Below are 13,191 nucleotides of genomic sequence, written 5' to 3' on the forward strand. Positions count from 1 at the left end.
GTCAGGAGTGGTGGGGGGGGGGGGGGGGGGGAAGGGTCGCCAAGTTCAGGAGTGGGGGACTAGTTGAGATCAAGGTTGTCTGATAGGGGTATTTAAAGAAGGATAGATGAGAACTAAATTTTGGGTGGTGTTACTTCTCCTTGGGGTAGGATCATCAAATCCCTAGTGTGGAATGAGGCCATTCGGTCTGTAGAATCAGGGGTGTGGTGCTGGAAAAGTGCAGCAGGTTAGGCAGCATCCAAGGAGCTGGAGGATTGATGTTTTGGGCAAAAGCCCTTCATCAGGAATGAGGCCCCACCAAGCTTCCAAAGAACACCACACACAGATGCACCCCTTACCCTATCCCTATAATCCTGCATTTCCTATGGCTAGCCCATTTAACCTGCATATCCCTGGGCACAATGGGACAATTTAGCATGGCCAATCCACCCTAACCTGCATATGTTTGGACTGAGGGGGGGGGGAAAACCTGAGCACCTGGAGGAAACCCACACAAACATGGGGATAACATGCAAACTACGCATGGACAGGCAGTCGCCCAAGGGTGGTATTGAACCTGGCTAACCCCTGAGCCACTGTGACACACACACGCTCAACACACAAAAAATAGTGCACCTTCAAATCAAGCAATGCTATTCGTACAGCCTTCACAGCAGTTAAAGATTTTGAAAACATTTTCCTGTCATTTAGACCCAGTTGACACCAGGATTTTGTATTTAAACATTGCTTTTTCATTACAAGTTATTAGATGATAGGTAAATTGTTATGAACTGTTGGCAGTTAGTTTTATTAATTAAACCTCTAATATCTTTAAATTTTCCCTTACACATGCATGCACATACGTATACAGAAAAAGATTGGTGTTACGAATGAAGCAAAAGTCAGGAGAGCAATTTAGTGGTCTTTGTTCACAGAATCCGCTGAGATTCTCCTTGTGCTGATCAGAATGCTGTTTCATTCTTCCTTCTCCAGTTACTTACACTGGTTTGTGAGTGATTGGTTCGTTTATTATATTTTGCCGATGATACAAAGTTTGGTGGAGTTATGGATAGTGTGGAGGGTGGTTGTGGGTTGCAATGAGGCATTGACAGGATGCAGAAGTTCCTGATGAACGGCTTTTGCGCGAAACATCAGTTCTCCTGCTCCTTAGATGTTGCCTGACCTGCTGTGCTTTTCCAGCACCACACTCTCGCCTCTGATCTCCAGCATCTGCAATGCTCACTCTCAGGATGCAGAACTAGGCTGTTAAGTGGCAGATGGAGTTCAATCTGGAAAAGTGTTAAGTCATTCACTTTGGAAGTTAGAATACAGATTAAAGGTGGAATTCTTGGCGGTGTTGAGGAACAGAGGGATCTTGAGTCCATGTCCATAGATCCCTCAAAGTTGCCACCCAAGTTGCTAGGGTTGTTAAGAAGGCATATGATGTGTTGGTTTTCACAAGCAGGGGGATTGAGTTTAAGAGCTGCAAGATTATGCTGCAGCTTTACAGAGCCTTGCTTAGACCACACTTGAAATACTGTGTTCACTTTTGGTTGCCTCTTTATAGGAAAGATATAGATGCTTTAGAGAGGGTGCAAAGGAAGTTTACCGGGATACTGCCTGGTTTGGAGGGCTTGTTTTCTGAAGAGAGACTGAATGAGCTCGGGCTTTTTACACCGGTGAGAAGGAAGAGAGGTGACTTGATAGAGGTATACAAGGTAATGAGAGGCATCGATAGAGTAGATAGCCAGAGTCTTTTTCGGGCGAAAATGGCTATCACGAAGGGTCATAATTTTAAGATGATTGGAGGAAGATATAGGGGAGATGTCAGGGGGAGGTTCTTTACACAGAGGGTGGTGGGTGCATGGAGTGCACTGCCAGCAATGGTAGTAGAGTCAGATACATTAGGGACATTTAAGCAACTCTTTTATAGGCACATAGAAGTTAGTACAATGACGGGTACGTAGATTAGTCTGATCTTGGAGTTGGATAGAAAGCTGGCACAACATCGAAGGCCGAAGGGCTTGTGCTGTGCTATGATGTTCTATGTTCTTTTATGAAAGGTCTTTGCTTATCAATTAAAAGTCACAGCTCACAGTAATTACTGGAGGGAAAATAAACTTGTTTTCTTCATGCTTAAAATAGCTTTTACTGCAGCAAACAGAGAGCTCCTGAGCTTGTGGGGGTCTGAAGGAATCCCCCTATCCTTTCTTAATCAATAATTAGTTGCTAATCTACAGACCAATGAGCTTTGTTGATAACCAAATCTGCATCTGTACATAACCCCTGGTCTCCAGTTTGTCCGCAAACCATACTTCAGCCACTGTTGGAACCAGCATCTCTACAAACACTGTTCACAATGAGTTTGACCGATTACTTGCCTTTAAAACATGCAGCAATCTTCCAGGAGTAATTCTTGGTTTTAAAACAAATCATTACTCATTTCAGTCCTCAATTTAAAATACAGAAAAGTAAAAAGACAATGTTTACAAAGTTTGTTCATTGTTAGGGATTCAGAGGAAGCTTATTAGACTAATAGCTGGAATGAGTGGATTGTCTGTGACAAAACGTTAGGCAGGCCGGGCTTCTATCCACTGGGGTTTAGAAGAGTAAGAGACAACTTGATTGAAAAGTAAGATGCTGGACATCCTCTCCACAGATGATGTTTCCATTTGTGGGAGAATCTTGGTCATCGTTTAAAAATAAGGTGTGGCTCATTTTTGACAGAAGAGAGTTTGTTTTTCGAAAGGGATCATGAGTCTTTGGATCCCTCTTCCTAAAAAGGAGGTGGAAATGGAGTCCTTGAATATTTTTAAGGCAGACATAGATTCTTGATAAGCATAAGGAGTGAAAGATTATCAGGGGTAGGCAGAAATGTGGAGTAACCAGATCAGACATGATCTTATTGAACAGTGGAGCAGGTTCACGGGCCATTTCAGTTTGGAGATTTCTCTATTCTTCACATCTGTGTTAAAACTGCAATATCAATTGTCAGTCTTTTTACATTACACATATTGTTGAGTGTATGCCATTCCATAGCAACTTATTGATTATCTAAGACTCAATGGGGATTGATGAAGGATCCCTTTTTACAATTGCTTCCAATATTGTCACCCAGAAAAAAAACATCGAACCTACCTCCTCACCAAAAGTGAGTTTTTTTTTTGCTGCTAAGGTACTTCTGATTATTCTGATCTTTATAGCTCCCCTCCCTTTCCAAGAAGAAAAAACTATAAACCTGCCTGCACTCGATAACCCATCACAGAGATTTGCAAGCAATAAATGTCATGTTCCTGTTATTGTCCCAATGATGGAAATTTAAAAATGTTCTATTTGAATCAGTCTTGTTTTGTGGATTAGTGTTTTTTTAAGAACTTAATGTAGTGAATAGAGCAGCTTCCTAATTTAGCACATCAAAGATTCTCATTCTGGAACAAAATTGTCAGGAAATATATCAACTCCCTGGTGAAAACGTTGCCAGTGATTCCCTTCCTGTTGATGATGAAATAGGGCAGAATTTTTTGCTCTTAATTTCTGTTAGTATAATCTGCAGTTCCTACTGACCCACCCTGATCTAACATAAGTTATCTGACTCGCCCTTCAGTGCAAATTCAGTGTCACCAGTTACAATACTTTCCAAAGCTTCATGGAGCTGGCGAGGGAGTCAGTGGTACTGAATTAATTTTGACTTTTTTCAAATATTATAGAAGTTGGACATTTTAATCAGACACATCATGTCTTTCTCAAGTCATACAGTCGAGTGTAAATATTGATTCTAAAGAGGGTGGTAGCATGCTTCCTGACATCACCCCTGAGAGGTTCGGAACTCTGGAGCGAGTAACTCGCCTCCTGACTCCCCAAAATCCACCCACGATGTACAAGGTATCAGTCAGGAGTGTGATGGAATACACTACCGTTGTCTTTTTGAGTGCAGTTCCAACAACACCAAACATCAAGAAGCTCAGCACCATCCAGAATAAAGCAGCCTACTTGACTGGCACCACATCCACTCCCTCCACCACCGACAGTCAGCAGCAGCAGTGTGTACCATCTACAACAACTCGCCAAGGCTCCTTCAACAGCACCTTCCAAACCCACAACTAAAGGACAAGGGCAGCAATTTCAAGGGAATACCACCACTTGGCAAGTTCCCCTCTGAGCTACGTATACATATTCCTTCAGTGCCATACTGACATACAGCATTGAAACAGACCCTGTGGTCCAACTTGTCCATGCCCACCAGGTATCCTTAATTAATCCCATTTGCCAGCATTTGGCCCGTAACCCTCTAAACCCCTCCTATTCATGTACCCATCCAAATACCTTTTAAAGTTATAATTGCACCCACCTCCACCATTTCCTCTGGCACCTCATTCCATACACGCATTACCTTCAATATGAAGAAGTTACTCCTCGGGTCCCTTTTAAATCTTTCCCCTCTCACCTTGAACCTATGCCTTCTCGTTTTGGACTCTCCTACACTGGTGAAAAGACCTTGTCTATTTACCCTATGCATGTCCCTCATGATTTTCTAAGCCTATATAAGGTCACCTTTCAGCCTCCGCTCCAGGGAAAATAGCCCCAACCTATTCACAGCCTCTCCCTATAGCTCAATCCTCCAGTCCCGGCAACATTCCTGCAGATCTTTTCTGCACTTTCTCTAGTTGACAGCATCCTTCCTATAGAAGGGCAACCTGAATTGCATGGAATATTCCAAAAGAGGCCTCACCAATGTCCTGGAACCTCCTGCCCAGCAGCAGCACACCACCACTTTCTCAAGGGCACTTAAGGCCTGGCAATAAATACTGGCTTAGCTGGTGTAATCCAGACCCTATTGTCACAACACAGGGTAATATTGCCCACCACCCACAATTTTAAACCAGCAGCACAGAAAAACAATTATCCCATGAGAGGCCAAGAACAATCCCAAAGGTAAAAATTTAACAACTTTATTTCTTAAAGTATAACAGAGAATAATTAACTAACAGCTATTTACAACTCCTTCCTCTAAACTATCTTTTACTTTACCTTCTATAATACTAGTCCAATAAAACCCTGAACTAAGATTTAATAAAAAATTCAAATTTCAAACACAGCCAGCGGTCAAATCTTCTCCTTATATCTTCCGCTTTAGATTTGCTCTCAGGCCAGTGTTGATACTTTCCTCTGCAAACTCCTTCACCAGACAGGTACCTCAGAGATCTGACCAGCAGCTTACATAGGGTCATAGAGATGTACAGCATGGAAACAGACCCTTCGGTCCAACCCGTCCTTGCCGACCAGATATCCCAACCCAATCTAGTCCCACCTGCCAGCGCCCAGCCCATATCCCTCCAAATCCTTCCTATTCATATACCCATCCAAATGCCTCCTAAATGTTGCAATTGTACCAGCCTCTACCACTTCCTCTGGCAGCTCATTCCATACACGTACCACCCTCTGCGTGAAAACGTTGCCCCTTTTACATCTTTCCCCTCTCACCCTAAACATATGCCCTCTAGTTCTGGACTCCCCGACCCCAGGGAACAGACTTTGTCTATTTATCCTATCCATGCCCCTCATAATTTTGTAAGCCTCTATAAGGTCACCCCTAAGTCTCCGACACTCCAGGGAAAACAGCCCCAGCCTGTTCAGCCTCTCCCTGTAGCTCAAACCCTCCAACCCTGGCAACATCCTTGTAAATCTTTTCTGAACCCTTTCAAGTTTCACAACATCTTTCTGATAGGAAGGATTCCAGAATTGCACGCAATATTCCAACAGTGGCCTCACCACTGTCCTGCATAGCCGCAACATGACCTCCCAACTCCTGTACTCAATACTCTGACCAATAAAGGAAAGCATACCAAACGCTGCCTTCACTATCCTATCTACCTGCGACTCCACTTTCAAGGAGCTATAAACCTGCACTCCAAGGTCTCTTTGTTCAAGATTAGTTGTGAAATTCACTGTTTGTTAATTTTCCCAGACGCACTCCGATGTCCAGCGATACATAAATCTGTTGGTCTTTTGGCAGTTCTCTCCCAACTGTTCAACTTTTCCTGATTTTCTACCCTCAGAGCATCGGGTTGTCATTGGCTTTTAATATCGCAAATATACTAAATTCAAACTTGATTGGTGTTTGTTTTTTGGGGTATAATTTAAACTGATTGGCCTAATTCAAATTTGTTTTTGTCTCGCAGCAACCAGCTACGCTAGCTGCTGGACCACATATTACACTGTGTCTTATTCAGAGCACTTGGTGCTGTCAGGTGGTTCTGCTAGCTTTTAACTCTCTTAAAGGTATAGTACACCTACATCATCAAAGCACTGGAAAAAATAAAAAATATTAAGATTATGTCTTTTTGTTTTAGATTTTTCTACTTCGGGAAACAGCTTTTCTGTCATCATTGTGACTGATACTGGGTTCACTGGCTTTTTGTTTGTTAGTACATTAGAGGTATCATCCAGTTAATTAAACTGGTTAAAACCCAGTGAACAGGGGAGTATCACACTCACGTTTCAAGCATTTACCTGGTAATATTCCCAACACTGGAACTGTGCAGTTGTGTTTGTTCAGTAAAATACAATGCCAGCCTTTTGAACTGATTTCAGACACCAGTGGTGTGATGATACATTTATTGAGTAGTATTGGGGTCTCCAGATGGCATAGCTTGACCTGTTCTGTTTGTGCACGTTTCAGAAACTGGCATTCTGCAGCTTGCTCTCTTGTACTGCGCGATGTACATCCATACGCAACTGAGGCCACACAGGTAAGGGCTTCCTGTCCATCTTTTAAACTAGAGACAGCTTTTTGGTCCCACTGAAGGCAGAGGAGGCTTGTGGGTGCTTAAGATACAAGAACGCAAATCTGAGGCATTTTAAAAATCTGTGTTTCTGTACTGATATTTTTAAAAGTAAACTTTGGTGTAATCACACATCAAGGAAAGGATGGGGAGAGATTGTCAGGCAACTACACATGCATTTATATATCACCTTTAACACTGAAATGTCCCCAGGTGTTTCAGAGGAGTGTACCAGACCTTTGACAGTGAGCGCATTAGGAGATATTAGGGACAGACGACCAAAAAGCTCAATCAAAGAGGTTGGTGACATGACAGTGACGTGTCATGATGTGCAACTATCACAGTGTGAAACTTACTGTTGTTACAGGAGCTAATGTATGACACGTGGATCACATAATATAGGAGGACTCAATTAACTTTATTTTAGTTTCTTGTAATTACATATGTACATTTCAGTCTTAGGCATTTGTGTGTCTGTGCTCAGGCCAGGCAGTTCGGGTGTACTTTAGCACACTACCTTGCTGCAAGGGGACAGAACTCAGTAAGGTGGAGGCTGAGAGCTTGACACCATTATACAGTGATGACATAATGAGCATGTCCCTTTAAAGTGTTTTGTATATCTGATGTGAAACAGAATACAACCAGTTTCAGGCAGCACCTTTTATAGGAGGACAAAATGCAGTAGAGTTGAGGGAGGGAGTTCTCCACCTTGGGGGCTCAGGGAGCTGAAAGCTCGGCAACCAGTGCTGGAGCAATTAAAACCAGGGAATATACAAAAGACCACAGATGGTGGGGTGCAACTAATCTCGTGATGATGTAGGGAGAAAGGGATGCAGCAAAGCTGCTGCATTTTCCTGGAAGCAGGAAAGATCTTGGAGTGTTGTGGTAACAGAGTTACAGCAATTCATCTCGATAATATCTTAAGCCAATTTTGCTGGGAAATTTTACTTTGCTAAAGGTGCTACGTAATGTATGCTTCTATTATCTCTGTAGGCCTTTGGTCTTTGAAAATGGTCACTTTAAATATACGCTAAGTTTCTGAGTGCTCCTACAAACGCTGTTTGTTTTCTCTGGCTGTGTATCTTGTTTCAGTTCCAGTTCATTAGGTTTTTGGGTGAGAGGTCATTATTGTTCCCTTTTGGCATGACACGGCACAGCATCATGCCATTGGATTTCAGGGGAAAGGTTACAACAACTGCAATCTCAGGGAAGCAGGGAGGAACTGCATAGAGAGAGGGAAGAGGGGGAGGGAATGAATGGGAGAGGAGAAAGAGAATGGAGAAAAAGGAGAGATGGGAGCAGGAAAGAAAGAGGGAAGGATGTAACAAAGGTGCTATGTTTTCTTGGAAACGAGAGAAAAAGCCTGCAGGATGAGTAGGGGTGTATTGTCCATCTAGAGACACAGATTTGAAGCAACTGATAGGTTACAGTATGAGGGCAGGTTCTAAAATAAGCATTATTGCCACCTCCACTTAAAATGATCCCACATTCTACTGTCATTCATGCAGATGTTGTTTAAATCATGCCAGTTTCCTCCTCCACTACTTGACCCTGCAAATCATTGTAAATGTTCATCAGTCCCTATATGAAGCAGAGCTACTTACACCTGAATTTGCCGATTGATGGCTTCAGCCAGTGAGCCCTTGTTGTAGATGTGCTATTTCTGTACCTGATGTTAGCTGGGGATCAGCTGAGTCAAGAAGATCCTGCATCCCACATCGGAGGCTTGAGCCCTTTATGCAAAAGGCATTTGAATCTCACTCCTGAGGTTTCAATGAGTGTCCAAACCTAAACCACCACAGCTACCCTGTTGGGTGGACACAAACCATCCTATAGCCACTTCATTGAAAAGAGCAGGGATACTTCCCTCAACAGATGGAGGGGCGTAGATGTTATATCTGAGTTTTGAGAAGATATGTAGCTCATGTTGAGGTTCTGGATGTACGTTTGTTTGCTGAGCTGGAAGATTCATTTTCAGATGTTTTGTCACCATACTATCAGTGAGCAATGCCACCATAGCTCGCTCTCTATTTGTGTTTAGGTTTCCTTGGGATAGTGACATCATTTCCGGTGGTGATGTCATTTCCTGTTCTTTTTCTCAGGGGGTGATAAATGGGATCCAAATCAACGTGTTTGTTGACAGAGTTCCAGTTAGAATTCTGTGCTTCTACGAATTCTCGTGTCTGTTTTATACAACATCCAAAACAGAAAAGCATTTCATTGCTGTTTGTGGCATCTTGCTATGCACAAATCAGGTCATGTGTTTCCAGCAGTACCGCAGAAACTGTGCTACAAAAACACTTGATTGTTTGTAAAGCAAATTGCAATATCCTACTGTGTGAAAGACACTACAGAAGTGAAAATCATTTCAAATCTTCCCTTTGTTAACTTTCCTTAGTACCTTATGATTTTAACTTGGTGTCTTTTTGGCAAAGTTTGGATGACATACTTTATGAAAAAGTATTTGCACATCTACCTATCACATTACAAGTTCTTGAAAGACCCTATACAGACAACAAGCAAAAGTAATGTAATTCACAAAATACCTTGCAAGAACTACCAGGATACATGAACATCAACTAGCCACAAAAAGGCATGACCCACTCTCACTAGTATCATCACATACAGATGAGGAAGGACACCAGTTTGACTGGGACAACACATCCATCCTAGGACAAGTTAAGCAGACACACGCACGAGAATTCCTAGAAGCATGGCATTCCAATTGGAAGTCTATGAACAAACACATTGACTTGGATCCCATTTACTACCCGATGAGAAAAAGAACAGGAAATGATGCCACCACTGGAAATGACATCACCAACTCAAGGAAACCCAAACACACAAATAGAAAGTGGACCATACCACCAGTACTTCATCTGGAGGCTCATTGATGATGTTACCTAGTATGGTGATGAAAAATCTGACCTATAAATCTTCTCAAAATTTGCTAAACATAAACTGAGTTAATGGATGGAAGGCTGGTTTGCGTGATGGACTGGGATGTGTTCACAACACTGTGTAGTTTCTTGCGATCTTGGGCAGAACAGTTGCCATACCACACTGACGTGTCCAGATAGAATACTTTCTGTGGTGCATCCATAAAAATTGATAAGAGTTCTTGTGGAGATACTAAATTTCCTTAGGCTCCTGTGGAAGTAGAGATGTATCAACATGTATGGACCAGGACAGATTGTTGTTGATCATCACTCCTAGGAACTTGACGCTCTGGACCATCTTCACCTCAGCATCATTGATGTAGACAGTGTACCCTCCATTTTTTGCTTCCTGAAGTCAATTACCAATTTCTACATTTTGCTGATGTTGAGGGAGAGATTGTTGCCTTTACACCATGCCACTAAGAACTCAGTCTCCTTCCTGTACTTTGTTTTGTCGTAGTTTGAGATCCAACCCTGATGACAGATTTCCTGTATAGGTTAAGGTTGTCCTGACTTGAACGCCTCAGACTTGGACTTCAGTTGGAGAACGTTCCGAACAACTACTTCGGTATGAACTCCAGAACGCACACAACTGGTCATGCTTGATAAACCAATCAAAAGTCTGTCACTGGCAAAACTGTCCTGAATGCATACCAATACAGCGGATGTGCCTAACATTCTTCCCCTACTACTTGAAGAAGCCAACACTGCAGATACATCTCACAATGAGTTCCTGTACCTTGTTTTTAAAAACTGCAGTGTCGTCTTCCACAGTACCTTGGGTTAAGCACTCCTTTCCCAGTAGTTAGTTCACAGTCCAAAAAAAGTGGTCTTTGCAGTACCATTCAGGCACCTTTAGCTGTGTGCTCAATAACCTCCTTGCTTAATTAGTATTTAACGTTTTAAAAAAAACTATTTGAACGTTAATAAGTCAGGGGTCTCCTTCAGGGCTGAAAACAGAGGTGGAGGTTCTTTTTTGACCTGTACTATTAACTGTTTTCCTCTACTTGTTAGGCTCATCAGGTCTCTGCATCATCCTCTGCCTGAACCCACTCCTGCTGTGTTTCTGTGCGTGGACTTAGCAAGATCTCACAGCTGTAATTAGTGATGTCAGTACAAAGCCACTGAAGTGGAATTGTAGGCGTGTGAGCTTCTCTCACTGTGTCCACTTCAGCTGGGCCTTCTTTGACAGAAAGAAATCTATGGACCAGCAGTACAATTGAATATTTTCTCCTCCCATATTTGGGTAGTAACTGTTTCTGTTCCAGTGCAGCACTGGTCACCCACTCATATATTGCTCCCCATAAACTTCAGCTCATCCGGAAGTGTAACTGTCAATATTCTAACTTGCTTCAAGTTCCATTTGCCAACCGCACTAAGAGAACACTTTTGATTTTTAGGTTTCCATTCTTGTGTTAAATTATTCTTAACTTCACCTTTCCTTATCTGTAACCTCCTCCAGCCCCTACACCCCTCCCTATCTCTGTCACCCCCTCCAATTCCTACATCCCTCCCTATCTCTGTAACCTCCTCCGGCCTCTACATCCCTCCCTATCTCTGTAACCCCCCTATCTCTGTAAACTCCACCCCTACATACCCTCTCCCAATCTGTCACATCCTCCAGCCGTTATGCCCTCCCTATCTCTGTAGCCCGCCCCAATCCCTACACCCCTCCCTACCTCTGTAACCCCCTCCATCCCTCTTTATCTCTGTAACTAATGTGTGTCTCTAATAGTCCATCTTCCTCTGTTCCCTTATCCCAGTTACATACACACTTTTCCATCAATGTGTGGCTGTCTTCTATTTGCTCCCAACATGTTCTCCATGAGCCTGACTCTTATCTAGATTGAGGTTCATATTCCAATAACGTATCTATTTGCAAGCTCCAAAGTTCACTGTTTTTTGTTATCTCAATATTTACCATTGAAGCTGCTGATGTAAACTGCCAACGTGGATGCCCTGCCTGTAACTGAGTACCTGGACTGATGTGATCACCTCTGCCCCAGTTCCAGTAGATGAAAAGTTTGTATTCTTCAAGTGATCATGAATAATTTATAGAATCACAGAATCATAGGATCCCTACAGTGTGGAAATGGTCCATTCGACACATCAAATCCACACCAAACCTCCAAAAAGCATTATGCCCAGACCCACCCCCTAGCCTATCCCCAGAATCCTGCATTTCCCATGGCTAACCCACCCAGGTCACACTATGGGCAATATAACATGACCAGTCCACCTAACCTGCACGTCTTTGGACAGTGGGAGGAAACCAGAGCACCCAGAGGAAACCCACGCAGAAGTGGGACATCTAAAATGCAAACTGTCCACTTCCCAGAATGTGACTGGTCATTTGTAATGGTTGATAGAGCATGTGTTGATGGTTTAATACCAACATAGAAACACCCCAACTGCTCCACTCAGGCATTGCCACTCCATATGTGCCTCCACCCTTTTCATCTTACCCTTCTAATCCTTTCACCTCATGGTTATCCAGCTTTTCCTATTCAGTATACACGACTATTCATCTGGATCCCTGCTAGTGGCAGTGAGTTCGACATTCTCCCCACTTTCAGAGGAAAGCAGTCATCCAGACCAGCACCATGTCATCATTAAAGCTGCTGTGAACCAATGAACAATTGCTCTTCAAAAGCTGAAAATGTCTGAGCATGTAAAATGATTCATTTCTGACAATGTATTGTTGACAGCTCCCAGTCAATACCAAGCACAGCTTCTTCTGTGACTGTGTCATGTTAATTTTGACTATGAACATGCAAAGCTTAATCTGTATGTGAAGCCAATGTTGCAATATTCTGCAAGATTCCTATATGATGTTCAAGGCAACTTGGACATGCTTGTTTTAGGCATGCAGAAATTTCATATAGGAGTGCAGCAAGCAGTTAACTAGGAAAATAGCACATAGGCCTTTATTGCAGGAGTAAAGAGATCTTGCTGCAGTTGTATGAGGTTTAGTAATGATCACATCTGGAGTACTCTGTAGACTTTCTCTCCTATTCAAGAAACAGTATACTTGCATTGGTGACAGCACAACAAAGGTGCAATTAAATTCATAAAATAAAACAAAGAACTGTGGATGCTCGAAATGTGAAACCCAAACAGCCATTGCTGGATAAACTCATCTGGTCAGGCAGCATCTGTGCAGAATAAACAGAGTTAATATTTCAAGTCCAGTGACCCTTCTTCAGGACTGAGGATGCTGTCAGACTTGGTGAGTTTCTTCAGCAATGTCTGTGTGCATTTTACTAAACTTGATCCCTGGAATGTGGTGGGAAAGGGAGGGTAGACCTGTACTGAGAGACTGTCATTCTGAGGTTTAGAAGAATGATAGGAACAGGACAGCAGTGGTTCAGTAGTTAGCATTGCTGCCTCACAGCGCCAGGGAACCGGGTTTGATTACCACCTCAGTGTAGGGGCTGGGAGGGAGGGGAATTGGGGCTGGAGGAGGGAGGGAGGGGAGTCGGGACTGAGGG

General features: G+C 42.9%; 1 protein-coding gene across 2 annotated transcripts in view; it reads left to right on the forward strand.

The window, feature by feature from the left end:
- The first annotated feature begins 4,643 nt into the window (after positions 1 to 4,643).
- acadvl (acyl-CoA dehydrogenase very long chain) overlaps positions 4,644 to 13,191 on the forward strand; it is a 69,794-nt gene continuing 61,246 nt past the window's right edge. For both annotated transcript variants that reach the window (XM_043683347.1, XM_043683348.1), the window contains exons 1-2: positions 4,644 to 4,911; positions 6,659 to 6,728. In XM_043683347.1, the coding sequence (XP_043539282.1) occupies positions 4,886 to 4,911; positions 6,659 to 6,728 (96 nt within the window). In that variant the 5' untranslated portion in view covers positions 4,644 to 4,885. The remainder of the gene's footprint in view (positions 4,912 to 6,658; positions 6,729 to 13,191) is intronic.

Source organism: Chiloscyllium plagiosum, chromosome 48 (assembly GCF_004010195.1).
Source record: "Chiloscyllium plagiosum isolate BGI_BamShark_2017 chromosome 48, ASM401019v2, whole genome shotgun sequence".
Lineage (NCBI taxonomy): Eukaryota > Metazoa > Chordata > Chondrichthyes > Orectolobiformes > Hemiscylliidae > Chiloscyllium > Chiloscyllium plagiosum.